General features: G+C 47.3%; 2 protein-coding genes across 2 annotated transcripts; both read left to right on the top strand.

Annotated features, from left to right (window-relative positions):
- The first annotated feature begins 1873 nt into the window (after positions 1 to 1873).
- Positions 1874 to 7421, top strand: LOC117647175. The gene is made up of 2 exons (XM_034388784.1): positions 1874 to 2187; positions 5642 to 7421. Exons 1-2 carry the CDS (start codon positions 2176 to 2178, stop codon positions 6989 to 6991), a joined length of 1362 nt encoding a protein of 453 aa, XP_034244675.1. The 5' UTR covers positions 1874 to 2175; the 3' UTR covers positions 6992 to 7421.
- A 3723-nt stretch (positions 7422 to 11144) lies between these two features.
- On the top strand, positions 11145 to 17240 carry LOC117647222 (putative fatty acyl-CoA reductase CG5065). Its single transcript, XM_034388867.1, has 7 exons — positions 11145 to 11358; positions 12229 to 12459; positions 13852 to 13994; positions 14393 to 14502; positions 14966 to 15449; positions 16083 to 16325; positions 16809 to 17240. The coding sequence occupies exons 1-7, from the start codon at positions 11173 to 11175 to the stop codon at positions 16921 to 16923; spliced, it is 1512 nt and encodes a 503-aa protein (XP_034244758.1). The 5' UTR covers positions 11145 to 11172; the 3' UTR covers positions 16924 to 17240.
- The last annotated feature ends 83 nt before the right edge of the window (positions 17241 to 17323 follow it).

Raw genomic sequence — 17323 nt, 5'->3', positions numbered from 1 at the left:
ATGACCCTCTCCATGTCGTCCGCGTCGCTCACGAACACGATCAGGCGGCCGAGCAGCGAGAAGCGGACAGCTCGTAGCGGCCGCCCCACATCCTGCGCAGCGTGGGCACCACCGTCTCCTCGGTGACGTTGAAGAAGTCGAGGGTGTTGCCCAGGACGGGGAGCGTCGGCGGCCCGGGGATGGACAACTCGGCCCTGCGGAACCGCATGTAGGCGCGGAGCAGCCGCAGCACCGCCAGCACCGCCACCGCCAGGACGCCGGCGAGAAGAGACATTTTTATTGCCGCCACGTTCGGCGTCCACGCGCCGGGCCTCTGAACTAGCTCCGAGCGAGCACACTCCGCCGCCTCGGAGCAGCAGGCGACGCGTGTGGGAACCCGCCAAAATTATCGTCTTGGATGATGGATGCGCAGGCAAGGCCGCCTTTCCCCGTAGTTTGGAGGTAAGCGTGCTGGGCCGGGGAAGAACAGGCGGAGAGGGGCATTTTCCAAACCAAATCCGTGAGATTTCACGCGTCAAGCAGTCGTTTAATGTCTTTTTTTCTGAGGGATTTATAGTTTGGATACGGAGTTTACGGTCTAGGACTAATTTTATCGCGAGTTGTTTTGCGTGGAGCCTCAGCTTTGCGAATCGAAACCTAAAACACGATGTGCCCGTGCGAAAACATGTAGATCAGATGCCTCCACCTCGCTCCACACTGTTAAGCTTATTCGACGAATGTGGCGCCACTCATTGGAATGTAATTCGTCATGTTCGTTTGGGATAGTATGTCTCATTGGTTTGGAACGTGCCACTGCCTTTTAACGAGTGTCACGGTCATTTTAACGTCGTGGATCAACATTCAAGCAGATGTGACCATATCGAGGGGTTGCTAAGTCCGCGCCCGCGCCGGGCATCATTCTAGATTTTATCCAAAATCCTACGTTTCCATATGGAATGTCATTGTCAATGTTGTCGTGGTACTGACGCAGAACACTCAAAAAACAAAGTCAAATGTTCGAAAGTTCTTACTTTTCTCGTGGGATTAGTTCGGGAAACGTGGGAATCCGGAATCGTATGTACGTCAAAGTAACGAGGTACTACCCCTCGGACCATATTCAAACGAATGTGACAAAGTTCACATTCTACGTCACATTATTTGCATAACAGTGCACTGGAGACAGACACGTCGGTAAGCCTTCCTAGAGACGAACGGACACATCCTGGAGAGATTGACTGTCCCAAAAATTTGAGTACGAATAAAGACTCTTCGGGATTATTTGGTGAAATTACGATTAATTTGCTGTTAAATCTGTACCACGAACTGCTCGTAAATTTCAAAAACGATCTGATCATCCATCTTTTTTTCGTCAATTTACAAAAATATTCTTAAACTTACCAACTTAATCCTCAAATTTTGGTCGTTTCAGGCACTTTTTCTTTCTATATAGTAAGGAAACAACAGACAAAAACACAATTTTTCAGATACTTTTACAATCATCCTTGTAAATTTACGATTTCACCTGTCAATTTAAGAAGCAGTTTGTAAAATGATGAACAATTTGTCAATTTACAATTTACTTTGTAAAAAAAAAACAGTGCAGTTCGAGGTACAGATTGGACAGGCAACTATTCGTAAAAGTAAGCTTGATTTGTAAGAACACAAGTTTACGCGTGACAAAACGAGAATAGTCGTAAGATAACGATTTAATAAGTAAAACTACGATCTTTCGTCAGTAACACTGGATCGAAAGCAATACAACGTGTGGTTGTCAGCTCATCGCGCATTACGAAGGAGTAAGTAACAGTATAGGGGGAGGGAGGGAGAGAGAGAGAGAGAGAGAGAGAGAGAGAGAGAGAGAGAGAGAGAGAGAGAGAGAGAGAGAGAGGCACATAATTGGTCCGTGGCGCACATTAGTCCATTTCAAATTTGGCAGGGATTGAGCGACCGCGGCGGCGCCATCCGCACTCTCTGACAGATCTTACACAGATCTGACAGACCACTGTTTCAGCCGTGTTTCACTTCGTAGCTCACGTTCCTCATTCTTGTCCCTCCTCCGCCATTGGCGTGCTCGAGGCTCTGCATCCGGTGTGTGCGTACCCCTGCAGTTTGTGACGTGGTCGACGAACGTTTAATCGCACGGTGTTCGCTGTGAATTCATCGGAACTTTGGAATCCACCGCGTGCTGCCTCAACAATGGACCAATCGGTGAGCCGTTTTCTCCTTCACTATCGGGGAATTTGCCTTGGGCACTGCAACGGATTTCTGGTCCGGAAGAAGAGCCAAAACGGAATTGAGAAAAAACAGTTTCTCTGAGTTCTGTTCGCGGCTGATGATGTCTGGGACTTACCGTATCATGCCTTATCGTATCTTATCGTAACGCAAATTTCTCATAGAGCCCGTATTTGTGACTTCCGTTTTCGTTCCTCTTGCGGGCCAGAATTCTCTTCGAGTACCCTGGCCATGGAGCATGTTGCAGTCACTGGCATCGGTCCGATGTGGGGAATTTGCTGCCAAAGTTTACATATTTTTTCTTTCCCTATAGTTCTATTGAAGATTGCGACGTGTTACGCTAGCGCGGTATTCTTTGTAACAGCTCAAATTTCATTCTTAGGCATCGAGTGTACGGTTTTGCAATGCTTCCTGTTCTTCTATCGACGACGGCCCTCCGTTGTGGCGTTGCTCTGCGCTGTCCCCGAACCCTAACATACACGCCTTGCGTAACGTCGCCCAATTCTGCACGGGGTTGTAGTCAATTTCCTTGGTGATTCGCAAGTTTACGCTCCTGTTAGGCCGTTAATGATTTCGTTCCACGGCGGTTTTTGAACTTGCGGCTTCGTCCCGTTTCTCTTAAACGGGACGAACGTACTCTCAGAAAACCTTACAAACTATTTTGGGCCTTACAAAGAAAAGTAGTTTGTATAACAAAGTATTTTGAGCATACGTAAGCTTACAAAGAAAATACTTCGTAATTTACGAACTATTTCTTCGTATAACAAAGTATTTTAGTTTGTTATATGTATGCTCAAAATACTTCGTAAGGTTTTAAGAGTGTAATACGATTCGCACTTTTTGGGCAGGTTTTTATCCCCTCTTCACTGTGGCAAAAAGCTACGGAAAATTCTGTAAACAGCTTGTGGTAATTCTCCGTAGGCCCCTTATCAATATTCTCCGTAGGCTCTTACAGTATTTTCTGTAGGACCGCACAGTATTCTCCGTAGGACCGCACAGTGATCTCCGTAGGACTATACAGTCTTCGAGGTCCTACGGAGAAGACTGTGCGGATTTACAGAGAATACTGTGCGGCCCTACGGAGAATACTGTAAGAGCCTACGGAGAATATTGATAAGAGGGCTACGGAGAATCCTGGCAAAAAAATTAACAGGATTTTCCGTACCTTTTTGCCACAGTGTTCCCCTACCATTCAACGCGTCGATACGTTAGGCCAGAACCCCGGACCTCCTCTCACAGCGTAATGCAGTATTTGTACCCTTATTCACTGTTTGTACCGAGGGTTTAACCACTCGCGTAATACCCTGTATTCAAAAACCGTGTATTACGCGTAATTCACGTGTTCGCAATACATTTTTTTGGATCCACGACATTTCACCCAAAATTCTCTCTCCCACCGCAAAAATGCCCACTTCAATTCAATCCACCAATATTTGACCCACTATTTTTATTCCGAAAAAAAGAGACCCGACCACCATTTGGCCCACCTTTGTACCTCGAAACCCACTAGAGTGTGACGTTATTCCCGCAGGCCATGCCTAAGGTAAGGTACTGTCTGTTAGTTGCAAACCGAATTATTCTACTTTTTCATGAATATTGGTTGTCTGTAACTTTCTCAGTTCCAGTTTAGCCATTTACCTGTCCCATTTCTTCTGTACTTCCTTGATGCGTATTACGACGGTATGTCATTATGGGGTACGGTCAATGGCACTTACGTAATTTGCACAGTTGCCAGTGCAAGGTATTGAGGTCTGCACAATGAAAACTTTGGTGGTCAGTTGATGGCCATTTCAAGGCTTATTTTCCTTACAAGGGTCATCAACACTGATCACATAGTTGTCACGCCTATGCAATAAGCATAAGCCGTCCTAACGCATGATTCATCGGAAGGTACGGTGAATTTTATCGTAAGCGCGTATGTTTTTGTAAGGATCATAAGGATCTGTGGGTGCAACATTGGGGGAAAGGGGAAGTACAGTGGGACAAATGCTGGTGGGCTATAGTGGTGGTGGGCTAAATGAGGTGGATGTAATAGTGGACAAAACACAAGTGGGCATTGCTGTTTCGGGTGAAAGGAATTGGGTGAACCGTCTTGATACCCATTTTTTTGGGGGTCAAATGTGCCACATTTTGGCATTTTAAGGCCGTAAATACACGTGTAATACCCCCTTAATACAGCGCAATACCGAGTAGTCTGAACACGCTTTCTTGAAGTGTTTACCTCCTCGGTTTGTACCTTCAAAATGTGCTCTCATTTTTTAATGTGTCCACCGTATCTTTAGGCTGCCCCCCTTTTTTTCCCCAAGCATCAACGCGTTACGCAAGGACAGATTCCCCCTCTCCTCTAAGTGAATAAAGTGGATGTCCTCTAAATACAGTACCATTCAATTTGAGTAAACAACGCTGTTACAAAAAGTGACTTTTTACAACGTTTTTTTTTTTCATTAATTTTTTGCTGCGTGCACGATTTTTCCTGAAGTTGAAGTACTTATCTTTTTCAGCGTTGTTCGAGGGGCAAACAACTTGAATTTTGGTGTACATTTCCCTTGAAGTAACGTGAAATAACGTTGAAATAAAGCTAAAATAACGTTGAAATAACCATGAAATGACGTGAAATAACGCGAATTTGAAATAACGGTGTACAAATTTTGACCAAGTTGTTTACCCCTCGGCGTTGTTGCAATGCCGATGTGAAGGACTTAATGCCTTTTGGCATGAACAAAATGTTCTCTTCAAAATTTGTCCAGCAGATTGCTGTGACATGACCAAATCTCACTGAAAGCCTGCGGTGTTTTCTATGGTGCTCTGCGGCGGTAGTGGCCCCTTCCCTCTCTTCAGGAGTCACGGCTGTTTTTCGCAGTACTGACTTAAATTTTCTTGGGAAAACCGAATCTGACCACCTCAGGTTCCAGTCGGGAGAGTAATTTTACGATATCTAACGTTTTTGATCAGCAGGTTTCAGCGTTTCTTCTGCATTTTATCTCACGTCAAAAGCAACGCCAGGGATTCACAGGCAAAGCTCCTGCAAAATATGTCCTTTTTTCAGGGTGGACCTGGGAATCCTAGGCGCTGCTTTTTCCGTTCAGGCTAGGTGGGTCATTTGGTGTCCGAATTGTGTGCGGCTTGGTTTCTGGTGTTTGTTGAAACCAACAAATGGACCCACTTGGCACAATTGCTCACTCCGAATGTTCATGGGCCTAGCGTCCATAATTATTGCCACATTTGTGCATACCGAAGCTGAGTAAAATTTTACTACAATAATTAGGGACAATATTTCCGTATTGGTCTTAAGTATTGGTCAAAGTTTACCTAAAATGTGTCCCAATTTGTACATAACGGACATGCACCAACATCGCAACAGTTATGGACAAGAAGTCCATGGGAATTTAGCATGCAGTGTTGGTCTGACTGTCCCCTGCTTGTGCCGCAGCTGCTGGACCTCCCGGACGACGCGCTGCTGGCCGTGCTGGCCTACCTGTCCCCGGCGGAGCTGCTGGGCTGCCGGGTGGTGTGCCGCCGCCTGCGCGACCTGTGCGTGCACCGCCACTTGTGGAAGTCCGCCGCCGTAGACTGCGAACTGCTCTCGGCGCTTCGCGTCGCCCCATGCCTCCGGAAACTCTCTTTCGAGGACTTGGACCTGAAGCTGACGCCGGCGGAAAAGGTGGCGTCTTTGGTGGCCAGCACCGAGTGCGTCGTCGATTATCTGAAGTTTCTTGTGAATTTTGACAATGACGAAACGGAGTTGGCGTTGGCTACGGCCGTAGTTCAGAAATTTACCGCTCTTGGTGGCTTGAGAGCGCTCAGACTGATTTTCCTGTACAAAATCAGGTCACCTGCTCCGGTGGCATCCCTTTTGAAGGCGGCTCTTAGTGTTCCCGATCTCCGTGAACTGATGATCTTTATGAGAGTTAAGTCATCACGAATGCCGGTTCCCTGGCTTGAAGAGTTAGACGCAAGACCCTCTTTAATCAAGCTGACTTATTTGGGAAAATGTGACCGCTTCCTCACATGGTTGTTGAAGACTCATGCGGACACCCTGGAGGATGTGAACCTGATGTGTGATGATCGTCTCCCCATAAACTTGTTAGCTATGTTGCCAAGGCTTCGCTCCCTGGCTTGCAACACGACACATGGCTTGCTTTACTCAGCGGCTCTGTCCAACCTCGACACCCTCAAGTTGTTCAACAAAGATCAAGATTTTTCCGTCTTCCCTCCAAGTGCTCTAGACTTTCTCCGCCAGGCGCCCCACCTCAGATCAGTATCGGTTTTCTTACCTTGTGGAGAAAATTTAACGGTCCCTCTGCAGGCTCTGGCGAGCTCACCCTCTGCCCGCTGTATCGAATCCCTCACTCTGAGCTGGAAGGGCTCGTATGAGTCTGCTTCAGTCGCTTCGGAGTTGGTAGCCAACATCCTGCCCCACTTCTCTTCCCTTCAGTCCCTGTCCTTGGAGTCCAAGCTCTCTGAAGACGCTCTGGTCTTCTTCCTTAAAGCAGTCACCCCTGTGTCTGCACCCACCCTCACCTCGCTCTTGGTGCGGCCAGATGAGTTATGCATGCACGACTGGTTGCATGGGCCCCTGGTTCAGGACCTCTGGGAGAGGAACCCTCGCCTCCACCTACGCGTGGACTGCCCTAGCGAATTCTGCCTATGCATTTGTCAGTGGTGCCGCTGGGGATGTCATACTGTGCTGCAGAAAGCCGGCAATCTTCATCAACTTACGTTTGCTGCTCACCGCAGGGTGGAGGGCTGCCCTAGTGACTGTCGCAGGTGGCCGCAGTGACTGATATCGTGACAGACATCTCCCTGCGTCCCTGGAAAGGCTTGTTTGAAGTCCCTGTTTGTTTGACCTGCATGGATTGAGACTATCCGTGCCAAATGTCTTTTTGTTAGAAACTATGACTTGATTATTTCAGAGCCTGTGGCATAACTTGTTCAATTTTAAACTCTGTAAATTCTAAGAGAACTTTGTAAACTAATACCTATCAGTTGTGCGGTGGCATTTACTTTGTTTGCGAAACACCTTTCTTTGTATGTAACATTATGTTAGCAATTAACATAGTCAATTTTTCTTTGTATACGTGATTATAGAAGTGCCACCGCCTATCAGAACTTTTTGTTTTGTAAAAGTGAACACTGAGGTGAACACTGAGAATAACTAAAGAATAATTAATTGATGGCTAATGAACAAGCTATTTAAACTCAAACTTGTTGATCAATCGCTTTTTCTCTCAGTAAACCCTACTTAATTCTTGAATACATCTCAACTAATTTTTACCATCACGAAAAGGCCGTGTGTTCGGGCCGATCCCCATCAAAGCAGGTGGTTGTCACTCCATTACTTCTTGCACTCGTTATGATTCGTCACTCTGTTCATCATGTCACTCCGTGAATTGTGGCACTCGTCACTCCATCAATTATGACAACAGGGATCCTTAACTTAACATTTAACTAACACTGCTTTCATAACGTAACATAAGACAATGTTCGCTGAAGGTTAAGGGTACAGACTTTTGGAAGTACTTCCAAAAGTATCTCTACACCAATTCGAAACACAAAAAAATAACTTAACCTTTTTGAAAAGATGTCAGAAGTTAAGGGTAATAACTTTAACTCTTACGATAACGTTATGATGCCCTTATGAGGTAAGTTAAGGATCCCTGTATGACACTCGTCAGTCCATTAATTGTGGCACGCATTGTCACTCGTCACTTTATTATGTCACTATCGCGTCCCTCCATTATTTCCCGACATCGATACAAAAGATTCGCAGTTGATTAAAAGTTGACCTCATTGACTGACACTAGCACGGACTATGAATACTAAAAGTGACGAATGCGTCATTACTGCAGTTTGCTGTCGTTTGCCTATTGGCTCGTCCAGAAGAACAGGAAGGCAAATATTTTATTCATACTGTTTTTTTGGTCCCGTATGCAACCGCTCCTCTGACCGCGTTCATACTCTGGTTGAACAAAGGCGTAAAAACTGCATCCTTAAGGGCATAAACAGTCTGCCTTTTGGAAGGGCGTGGGTTCGTAGAGGACTTTCAGGCAAAATTTCAATTCCCTTCGAAAGGCATTACGATTCACGCCATTCCGAGAGACTCAATAGTTTACTTTCTGTAAGGGCGTAGTTTGCTGCAGTTGAATTAAGGGGGCACACCAGTGAAAATCGTCAAATTTTTGCCTTCTCTTTTATTTTATCGAATTCCTACTATTCATCCCGAGTCGAATGCCGCAAACCCCACCACAAAATTCCAATTACTTTGGGTTGTGCACATTTTTAAAGTTGCTAAAAAGGTAATTATTTTTGCATATTTTTGACCACTTGTTTACGTTTAGGTTTTTCACTTGTACTTCAATTACAAAACCCTTGAACCACGAACATTTTGGCGCAAACTGAATTAAAATACGTCAGAAGACGCATTTATAATCCGAAAAAACACGTCAAATCTATGCGAATCTATGTTTCCACTTAAAGGGCTTTTTCTCAAAACACCTTTTTTGTACCTTTGTGCCACTCTCACGGGCGCAAAAATTAGGATAATTTAATGCGGTTTGCGGCAAAATGCTCGTTACACTTGCGTCTATGGTCTGAACCTCGGAAATGGCCATCCCATAAATAGGACGTGAGCTGCAGCCATGAAAGCGCGAAAAAATTGGTTAAAAAATTTGTTTCCATTTTTGCCTTCTGAAAAAACAAATTCAAAATCATTCTTTTTGCATGCCCGTGGTTCAGACCATAGCCACATGTGTCCTGTTGAGAAATTTTCAAATCCCGTGCGCGAAGCTCAATCCAAAGAGGCGGAATCGTGACAGGAGTGAAGCAAGGTCGTTGAAAAATGAAGTGCACTGGCGCTTCATCTTGCCATCGCCACCTCGCTCTCCCATACTGATTTTCCTTTTCTTTGACATAATTTTGAGCCAAGAATAAAATGTAAATCGAATACATCGGTTACTTTTCTCAAAATAATCGTTTTTCGAAACCTCTGCATTTTCACTGGTGTGCCCCCTTAACGTGAAATGACCTTAGTGGGAGATATTAGTGTATAAAATTTCTCGAGGTTGCTTGCCCCTTGGCGAGAGACGAGTCGGAAGCCGCGATCGCGACAGGGCGGCCGGTTGTTGACCGCACCGATCGGATGCGGTTAAAAGCGTGTTGTGGCTGAGACACGTAATATTCCGTCATTCAGCCACGGCCCGAGTCAGACGGAGCGGCGCTTCGGGGCACCGGTGAAGACCGCCAAGACCACTCGGCCTCTCCGCCTGCATTCGCCCTCGGACAAAGCTCGCCGCCACACTCGCCGTAAGTTGTAGCATAAGGCGAAATATCAATTGTAGGTCACTTCCTTTAAAAATGCATTTTTGAATTATTAATATTGAACAAGTAGCCAAAGTAGCTTTGAGACGTTTCAATATGATCCCTTGACTACGTTTTGAAACAAAGCAGCCCCGTCTGTCGCTCTCGTTACTGAGCTACGGCCATTTTAAAAACAGGCTGTTTTGGCCCGCAATTGATTTTTGAAACGAATTGGTCAGCAATTTTTAAAGCTTCCCCCGCGCCAAGCCTTGTACAACTTTTGCGGAACTTGGGTTCACTGGTATCCAAGGAATGTGACATCACATTCGTTTGAACGTGAAATTTTCACATTCGTTTGAATGTAACATGCCCTAATTGTCACATTCAAACGAACGTGACAGCCTATGGGTGTCACATTCGTTTCGATGTGACACGATGTATGTCAATGGGTACCATGTGTCACATTCGTTTTAATGTGACAGTTTGCCTGCTGATTTCGTGTCACACCCGAAGTAATGTGACAGAGCGGTGCGGTGTGTCACCTTCGTTTGAGTATGAATTTTCTCTGTTTGTTACGTTCAAACTGACATCGTAGTTTTCACGTTCAAGCGAATGTGATGTCACATTCCTTGGCTACCAGTGATTGACTTACAGTCCTTCACCGGACCGGAAGGACTTCACAGTCCTTCACATTATACACTTTATCGATTCGCTCATTCATATGAATGGATTTGTAGCGGCCCGTCAAACAAAATGATTAGTGACCCACAATTGACCTTTTACCTTAGGCACTGACAGTGAGGGGACTGTTTTTGTCCCATGGGACTCGTGCGCGAGTTATGCAATTTTAAGCGCACACACATCCGACTGTGATACTTACATTGTCAAGGAATCTGCCTCGTCTTGAACTCATTACGCTTCCGGCCTACACTCACTCCCACTATCAGATTTTGGCTTAAAAACGCCTGAATATATGCAATTTCTGAGACAAACGCCAGGCAAAAAGCTGGTCGAGTGGAGAAGAAGCTCACTACACTCTCCCGCAATTGTACATAATTTTAGTCAGTGACAGGCCCCTTGTAAACATTGTTCGTGCACAGTGACACATATTGACAGTGTACTGCAATTACATGTAGTCGTCACTTAAATAAGAGCGGCGCACTGTTAAAACTTTTTGCTGGAAATTCAGACTATTTTGACTGAAGTAAATATGCAGAATCGCCCACTGAAAATTCAGACCATATCCTGGTCTGAAATTTTCCGACCGAAATGAGTCGTAAAATTTCAGGCTGTTAGTCCGGCAAAATTTTCGTGGAAACCTTCCTCACCCAAATTTGGGTGATGAAGAATTCCTCGCCCAAAATTTTAGTCCTGACTCTTTCATACTCATCTCAGTGCGCCTGTGATTCAAACGGGTATTTTTTGTCCTTTCGAATGATGGGGCACCTTACTCCCGCGGTTCCTGGAGCGCCATGCAAGTCAGTGGCCGCGCTCGCTACGCGCTTCGTTAGTGGCCGCGTCAAATTCGACAGCGCGGCCTTGACGGGTTCACACGAGGTAGTGGGAGATTTCGAGCCTTATATGCATGTATTCCGTGTTGCTCTGGTCGGTCTCGGTGACGCGGGCGTCGTCGTCGAGCAGTCAGTCTTCGTCGTCGCCTCTGCCATGGAGATCCCCGACTTCTATCGCGGCCGCAGCGTGCTGCTGACGGGCGGCACGGGCTTCATCGGCAAGGCCGTGGTGGAGAAGCTGCTGCGCTGCTGCCCGGAGGTGGAGCGCATCTACCTGCTGGTCCGCGAGAAGCGCGGCGTCGACGCCAAGAAGCGCCTCAGCCAGCTGCTGGCCCTGCCGGTAGGTCGCAAAAACCCAACCAAGATTCCAAACGCCGCACTCTCAGGCTGTTATTGACCAAAAAGTCCTTTGGTAAAGAATTTTTCACACAGCAATAAAAATTACTATTTCGTCAATATCCATGTAAGATTTTGTTTGTTATATTGACTTAAAGTCAGTTTGTTATTGACAAAGAGTTAATACACAATAACTTAGTCTTTATAGTGAACAATACTGTACATTGTTACGAAGGAAATACTTCATATTATTGCTGCTTAAAAAACTAAGTAAGCAAAGGATAAAAAGCCAATAGAGAAAATAGTCATTTTATGGTGCGATGCATTGAGATATTCCACCATTCGTGCAATGCCATAGCCATATTGCACCTTACGTGCAATGCGTGCCGAATATGCTCTATGCTGATGCATCCAATTGACGCTGTACTCATAGCGTTTGGGTTCGCAGGTGCTCTCAGGGAAAAAGATGATTTATCTGCTGATAGCGTATTGGCAACTCAAGCATGTAAATTACACTAGTAAACCAAAGGCACAAAAAAACTACCAGTTTTTCACGCTCTTTACAGGCCGATTTTTTTAAAAAAGATTTTTGTGCTCATGAACTTTTTGTATTATTTTCGTCAAAAAAAACTGCGCAAATCTCTGTTTCTGTGGAATAACGCGTACAAATTTGTACAAAAAGTTTACCAGCATAGAATACTGTGACGCCTCGTACTTTGTCAAAAATGTTTTGTGTGCGCGCATTTTAGCTTTTCGGTACATTCTCAGCGCAACAGCCGCCTGGCACTTGCTGCACTTACATGTTAGTGCAGCAAGTGCCAGGCGACTGCTGCTGCAGAGAATGTCTTTGTATCGCGCACGGCGTGCTCGGCAGGTGTTCGCCGGCTGCCCCATCGGCAAGGTGACGGCGGTGGCCGGCGACGCGTCGCTGCCTGGCCTCGGCCTCAGCGCCGAGGACCGCGACGTGCTGGTGTCCAACGTGTCCGTCGTGCTGCACTCGGCGGCCACCGTCAGCTTCGCGGAGCCCCTGCGCGTCGCGGTGCCGCTCAACGTGGAGGCCGTGCACCACGTGGCCGAGCTGGCCCGCGACATGGAGCAGCTGGCGGTGAGTGGGCGACACGCCTTCCCCGCCCTGCACGCTCGGTCCCACAGTGCTTTCGTCGCTCGTGTCTCTGTCGCTCACTCCAAAGGCGCGCATTAATATAACAGGAGAAGTAGCGATACACATCGGCAACTTTGGCCCTTCTCGTACATTAAGAGGTGTGCGAATTTCGCCTATGTTTAGCTTTAACGGGATTTGAACCTGTCTGGGGTCGAAATACTTGCTATTTTCGTCATCAGCGCCCTTAGAAACACGGGAATGTATGGTATGTATGTACCCCACTGGAATTTGAACCCGGGTCCAAACTTTCCGATTCAATCGAAACTAGCGCCGTTGCCCCCCCCCCCTCCCCCCAAAAAAAAGCACCTGGATGGCCGCCTTGAAAGGTAGGCAAACAGTGCCACTTTGCCTTTGTAAGTAGGCAAGTTACCGCTTGCCTCAAGGCCGCCTATGGACGCGCCACTGACGACTCCGACACAAGGGGAAATATCTCACTTTATTTCACTGTACAAATGTTCGAATTCGGGATGCATTTAAACGAAATGCAGCCAAATCTCCAAGAATTTCGGTCTACACTTCACTGATTTTTGAAAAATTTCTTATAATTTTGACTAAGTTTCATGAACTTTGAAGAATTTTTTCTCATATTCGAGATTGTCATTGACTTGCACAAAGTCTGTGGAGTTGTTTGCCCTTGCTCTCACCGTGAGAAAAAACTACGGCACGGCGACTCCTGTTAATTTAAATGCCAGCGTGTACTGTTCTTTCAGGTACAGGATTCACTGCATTTTTATGAGCACCCCCACTCTCATTCCAGGAACGTGACATCACGTCGAAACGAATGTGTCAAAATGTCACGATCTTTGAACATGGTGTTACATTCGTGTGAATAAACTAATTGACAACATGCTCAAAGCAACGTGACATTGTGTCACATTTGTTTCATTGTGATGTCACGTTCGCGGAATGAGGAGTGCCGAAAACTAAAATTGTTTAAATGAGAACCAATCGTAAAATGGATGTCGCAACAGTGTTCAGAACGTCCTCACGTCCTTTTTTGGTGTTTTGAATTGTGCTCGCTTGACGGAGCCGTTTGTTGAAGGTCCATCTTTAAACCTTGAACCATCCTAATTGTCACACAAATCCTGTCAAGTTAAGATAGTCATCCTTTGTCCCGGTGGTGATTTGGGATCGATGGTTTTTGGAGTGCGGGATGGACGGTCCAAAAAGTACAGTGAATCAAGCGCCTTGGTACAGTTAGCATGCTTAGAGACAGTCCAGTTTGATCTTTTAATTATGACAAAGCAGAAGAGTGACGAAACACTGTTAGGAATCAGCATGCAGGGCTGCTACACTTGCAACGCCATGGCCTCCCACGCCAAAATCCTCCTCAAGGCCCTCGTGCACGTGTCCACAGCGTTCAGCAACTGCAACCTGCCCTCGGTGCGCGAGGAGGTGTACCCGCCGCCCGCCGACGTGCGTGACATCATCCGCAGGGCCAAGGAGGACGGCGACGCCCTGGAGAGGGACACGCCGCGGTGAGTCGCACACCCTGATAGGCGTATAGTGATGATTCTCTATGGTGAAAGTTACCAACATATTGTGGTGAAAATTTCCTCTTTCAAGATACATTAGACATAAATAAAGAACTATGAATTTTCCACTCATTGTACTTCAACTTCACTGCAAACCTAACTGTCTACTAAAGTACACACTTACAAATGCATGCTTGCAAGTACACACTTACAAACGCATGCTTCGTCAAGCATGCGTTTGTAAGTGTGTACTTGCAAGCATGCATTTGTAAGTGTGTACTTGGCCAAGCATGCGTTTGTAAGTGTGTACTTGCAAGCATGCATTTGTAAGTGTGACTTAGTAGACAGTGAGGTTTGTAGTGTTCCCTGTGCAAGTTTCACCCAACCGCTTTTGTCTGCAGGATCATCGGGGACCGCCCCAACACGTACACGTTCACCAAGGCGCTCGCCGAGAGTCTGCTGGCGGAGGAGGCGGCGGACTTGCCCGTGGCGATTGTGCGGCCCTCTATCGGTAAGCAGGCTTCTATGCTTGAGTCAAGCATAAAGTTGCGCTTGTACACGTTACGCTGGGGGAATCTTGGCAGATGAACCTGTTACGCTCTAAACCAGAGGGTAATTCCAAGCTTTAGTTTTCACTGTGATTTTTTTGGTGGGATATTTACTCCTAAGACATTACTGGCAAAACACAGGCATAAAAACTGCGCCATTGAGGGCACAAACAGTTTTCACGCTCACCGTTTAATGCCCTTTGAAAGGCTGTAGTCAGAAATATTTCGTTATGTTTCAAAATTTTTGATGTTGACTTAATTATTGCTATCATGCACACTTGGGCAAAATTTCAATGCCCTTAAAGGCACTGACGATTCACGCCGTCCGTAAATCGTTCACGCCCTTGAAGGACACAGTCGTAATGCCTTTGTTTCACCAGTGACTCAGAGTGAATCTCTCGGTGCCAAACCGTGCCGCCTTTGCAGTGGGCTGGGCGTGGCGCTACCCGTCCCCCGGCTACACGGACAACGCCAACGGGCTGATGGGGCCCTTCAACCTGGTGGCGCTGGGCGTGGTGCGGAGCGCCTTCTGCGAGTCCGGCTGCGTGGCGGACACGGTGCCGGTGGACTTCGTGGTCAACACGGTGCTGGCGGCGGCCTGGCACACTGCGAGACAGCGGCCCCCCGAGCCCCGCCCCCGGGACCACGTCGGCGCGGCGCCGCGGCCGCCCGCCCCGCCCGCGGTGTACAACTGCGTGGCGGGGACGCACAACCCGGTGCCGTGGGGCACACTGCTGCAGACCTGGGTGCGCCGCTGCAGGGAGCGGCCGCCCGCCCGGGCAGTGTGGTGGCCGTCGTGCCCCCTCACCACGTCCCCCTGGCGCCACCAGGTCAGCACCTTCCTCACCATGGTCCTCCCCGCCGCCCTGCACGACAGCGTCGTCGCGCCCCTCATGGAGAAGCCCGCCAGGTGAGTGCCCAAGCCGGCCGCACGGGAAAAAGTTGACGGAGCATCACTGTGGCTAAAAGCTACGGAAAATTATGTTAATTGTTTCGGATTATGAAGCAAGGTCTTTCGTAGTATGAAGCATTTCTTCATATTGTTGGGGTGTATCAGCTACCTATATGGCTCCATATAGTACACCTTCTAGGAAACCTTCCTCACCCAAATTTGGATAATAAAGAACTCCCCCCCCCATTTTAGTCATGAACACACCGTAAATGTCTTACGGTGAAAGGCTGCACCAACATATCATGGTGGAGATTTTCTCCATAATACCAACGAAATTCGTCAAAATATCTATAAGGTACAGTGAATTCTGAATGGTACGTTATAAAGTCAGCTCCACCATAATATGGAACATTTTCACCATACTATGGAGAATCTTCACTGTACAACATTTAGAGTGCATCACTCTTTCATTCTCAGTGAACACCCTCTGTCCAGGAAGCCAATTTTCGACTGATTCAAATGGAAACGAATGTGACACAATGCTCAAAGCAACGTGACGTTTTGTCTCATTCCTTGCAACGTGATGTTACGTTCCTTGAATGAGAGTGAAGCCGTGTCTGGCCCCGACACCGTCAACCACTTCCATCGCAGGTTGCTCCCCAAGCAGCGTAAGTTGGCCCGCCGACTGGAGGCGTTGCACTTCTTCACGACGCAGCAGTGGCACTTCCAGGACGACAACGTGCGCGCGCTGTGGTCGCTGCTGTCGGACCGCGACCGCGTGCTGTTCCCCCTGGACGTGGAGGCCATCGACTGGGACGCCTACTGCAAGACGGCCTTGGCGGGCACCAAGCTGCACCTGCTGCGAGAGGAGGGGGTCGACGGCAACCCACGCGGGTAGGCGCACGCTTTTGATTCAAAACAGAGGACTGAGCGGCCAACCCAAAGGCAACTGTCTTTTCACCCCTCGCTATCTACAATACTTCACTGTGAGAAAAAGTATAGAAAAAGTACGGAATATTTCTGGTCAACAATTTGCCTGGACCGTCCGTACCTGTCCTACTACGGAACGTCCGGACTTTTTTTTCCGTACCCTTTTACGTGGGTTCATATGGAGCAAGTACGGACGTTCCGTACTTTTTTCCTTACCTCCATACTTTATTTTCCTGTACCATTTCCGTACAAAAAGTACGGAATTTTTTACAATGTTGACATCTTATTTTTGGTATACCCATCGCTAAATCGATTCCTGGTTGGCCTCGGCATTCCCGGGAAATCGCCACCATGTCTTTACTATCGGTTCCAGGGGAAAACCAGGAACCGAATTTTGTGACGCGCTTGCAAGTTCGTAATTACAGACACATTGTGATTCCTTTTCAGACTTTACCTGTTGCACCGTCTCACGCAGACGGCGTTGACTTGCGCCGCACTGTTGACGCTGGCAGGGTGCGCCTTTGTGGCCAACCCCAGCCTCACTGCCGTCATTTCGACTTGAAGAAGCTTGGACCACAAATGATGCTCAGCTTTCCGTGTCCGCACGAGTGTTGCCTGCACTCCTTCACAACACAAGTCCGTCCCTACGTTCACAGCCCACTGTCAAGCGCGTCAAGTTCATCGAGCTGGTTCAAGCCGATTGGTGTAATTGGCGTACATCTGACACCACCTCACCGATGTTTCCAGTCCGGTGCCGACCGTCCAACGGTGTCCCTTTCCACTGGTAGCCAAGGAATGTGACGTCACGTTTGTTTTCACGTGATAACGGCGATGTTGGTTTGAGCGTGACAAACGGTGAAAATTTACAGTCAAACGAATGTGACACACCGCACCGCTTTGTCACATTACTTCGGGTGTGACACACAATCAGCTGTCGAACTGTCACATTAAAACGAATGTGA

Source organism: Thrips palmi, unplaced genomic scaffold (assembly GCF_012932325.1).
Source record: "Thrips palmi isolate BJ-2018 unplaced genomic scaffold, TpBJ-2018v1 HiC_scaffold_2, whole genome shotgun sequence".
NCBI lineage: Eukaryota > Metazoa > Arthropoda > Insecta > Thysanoptera > Thripidae > Thrips > Thrips palmi.
This window is presented reverse-complemented; position numbering and strand designations above follow the sequence as displayed.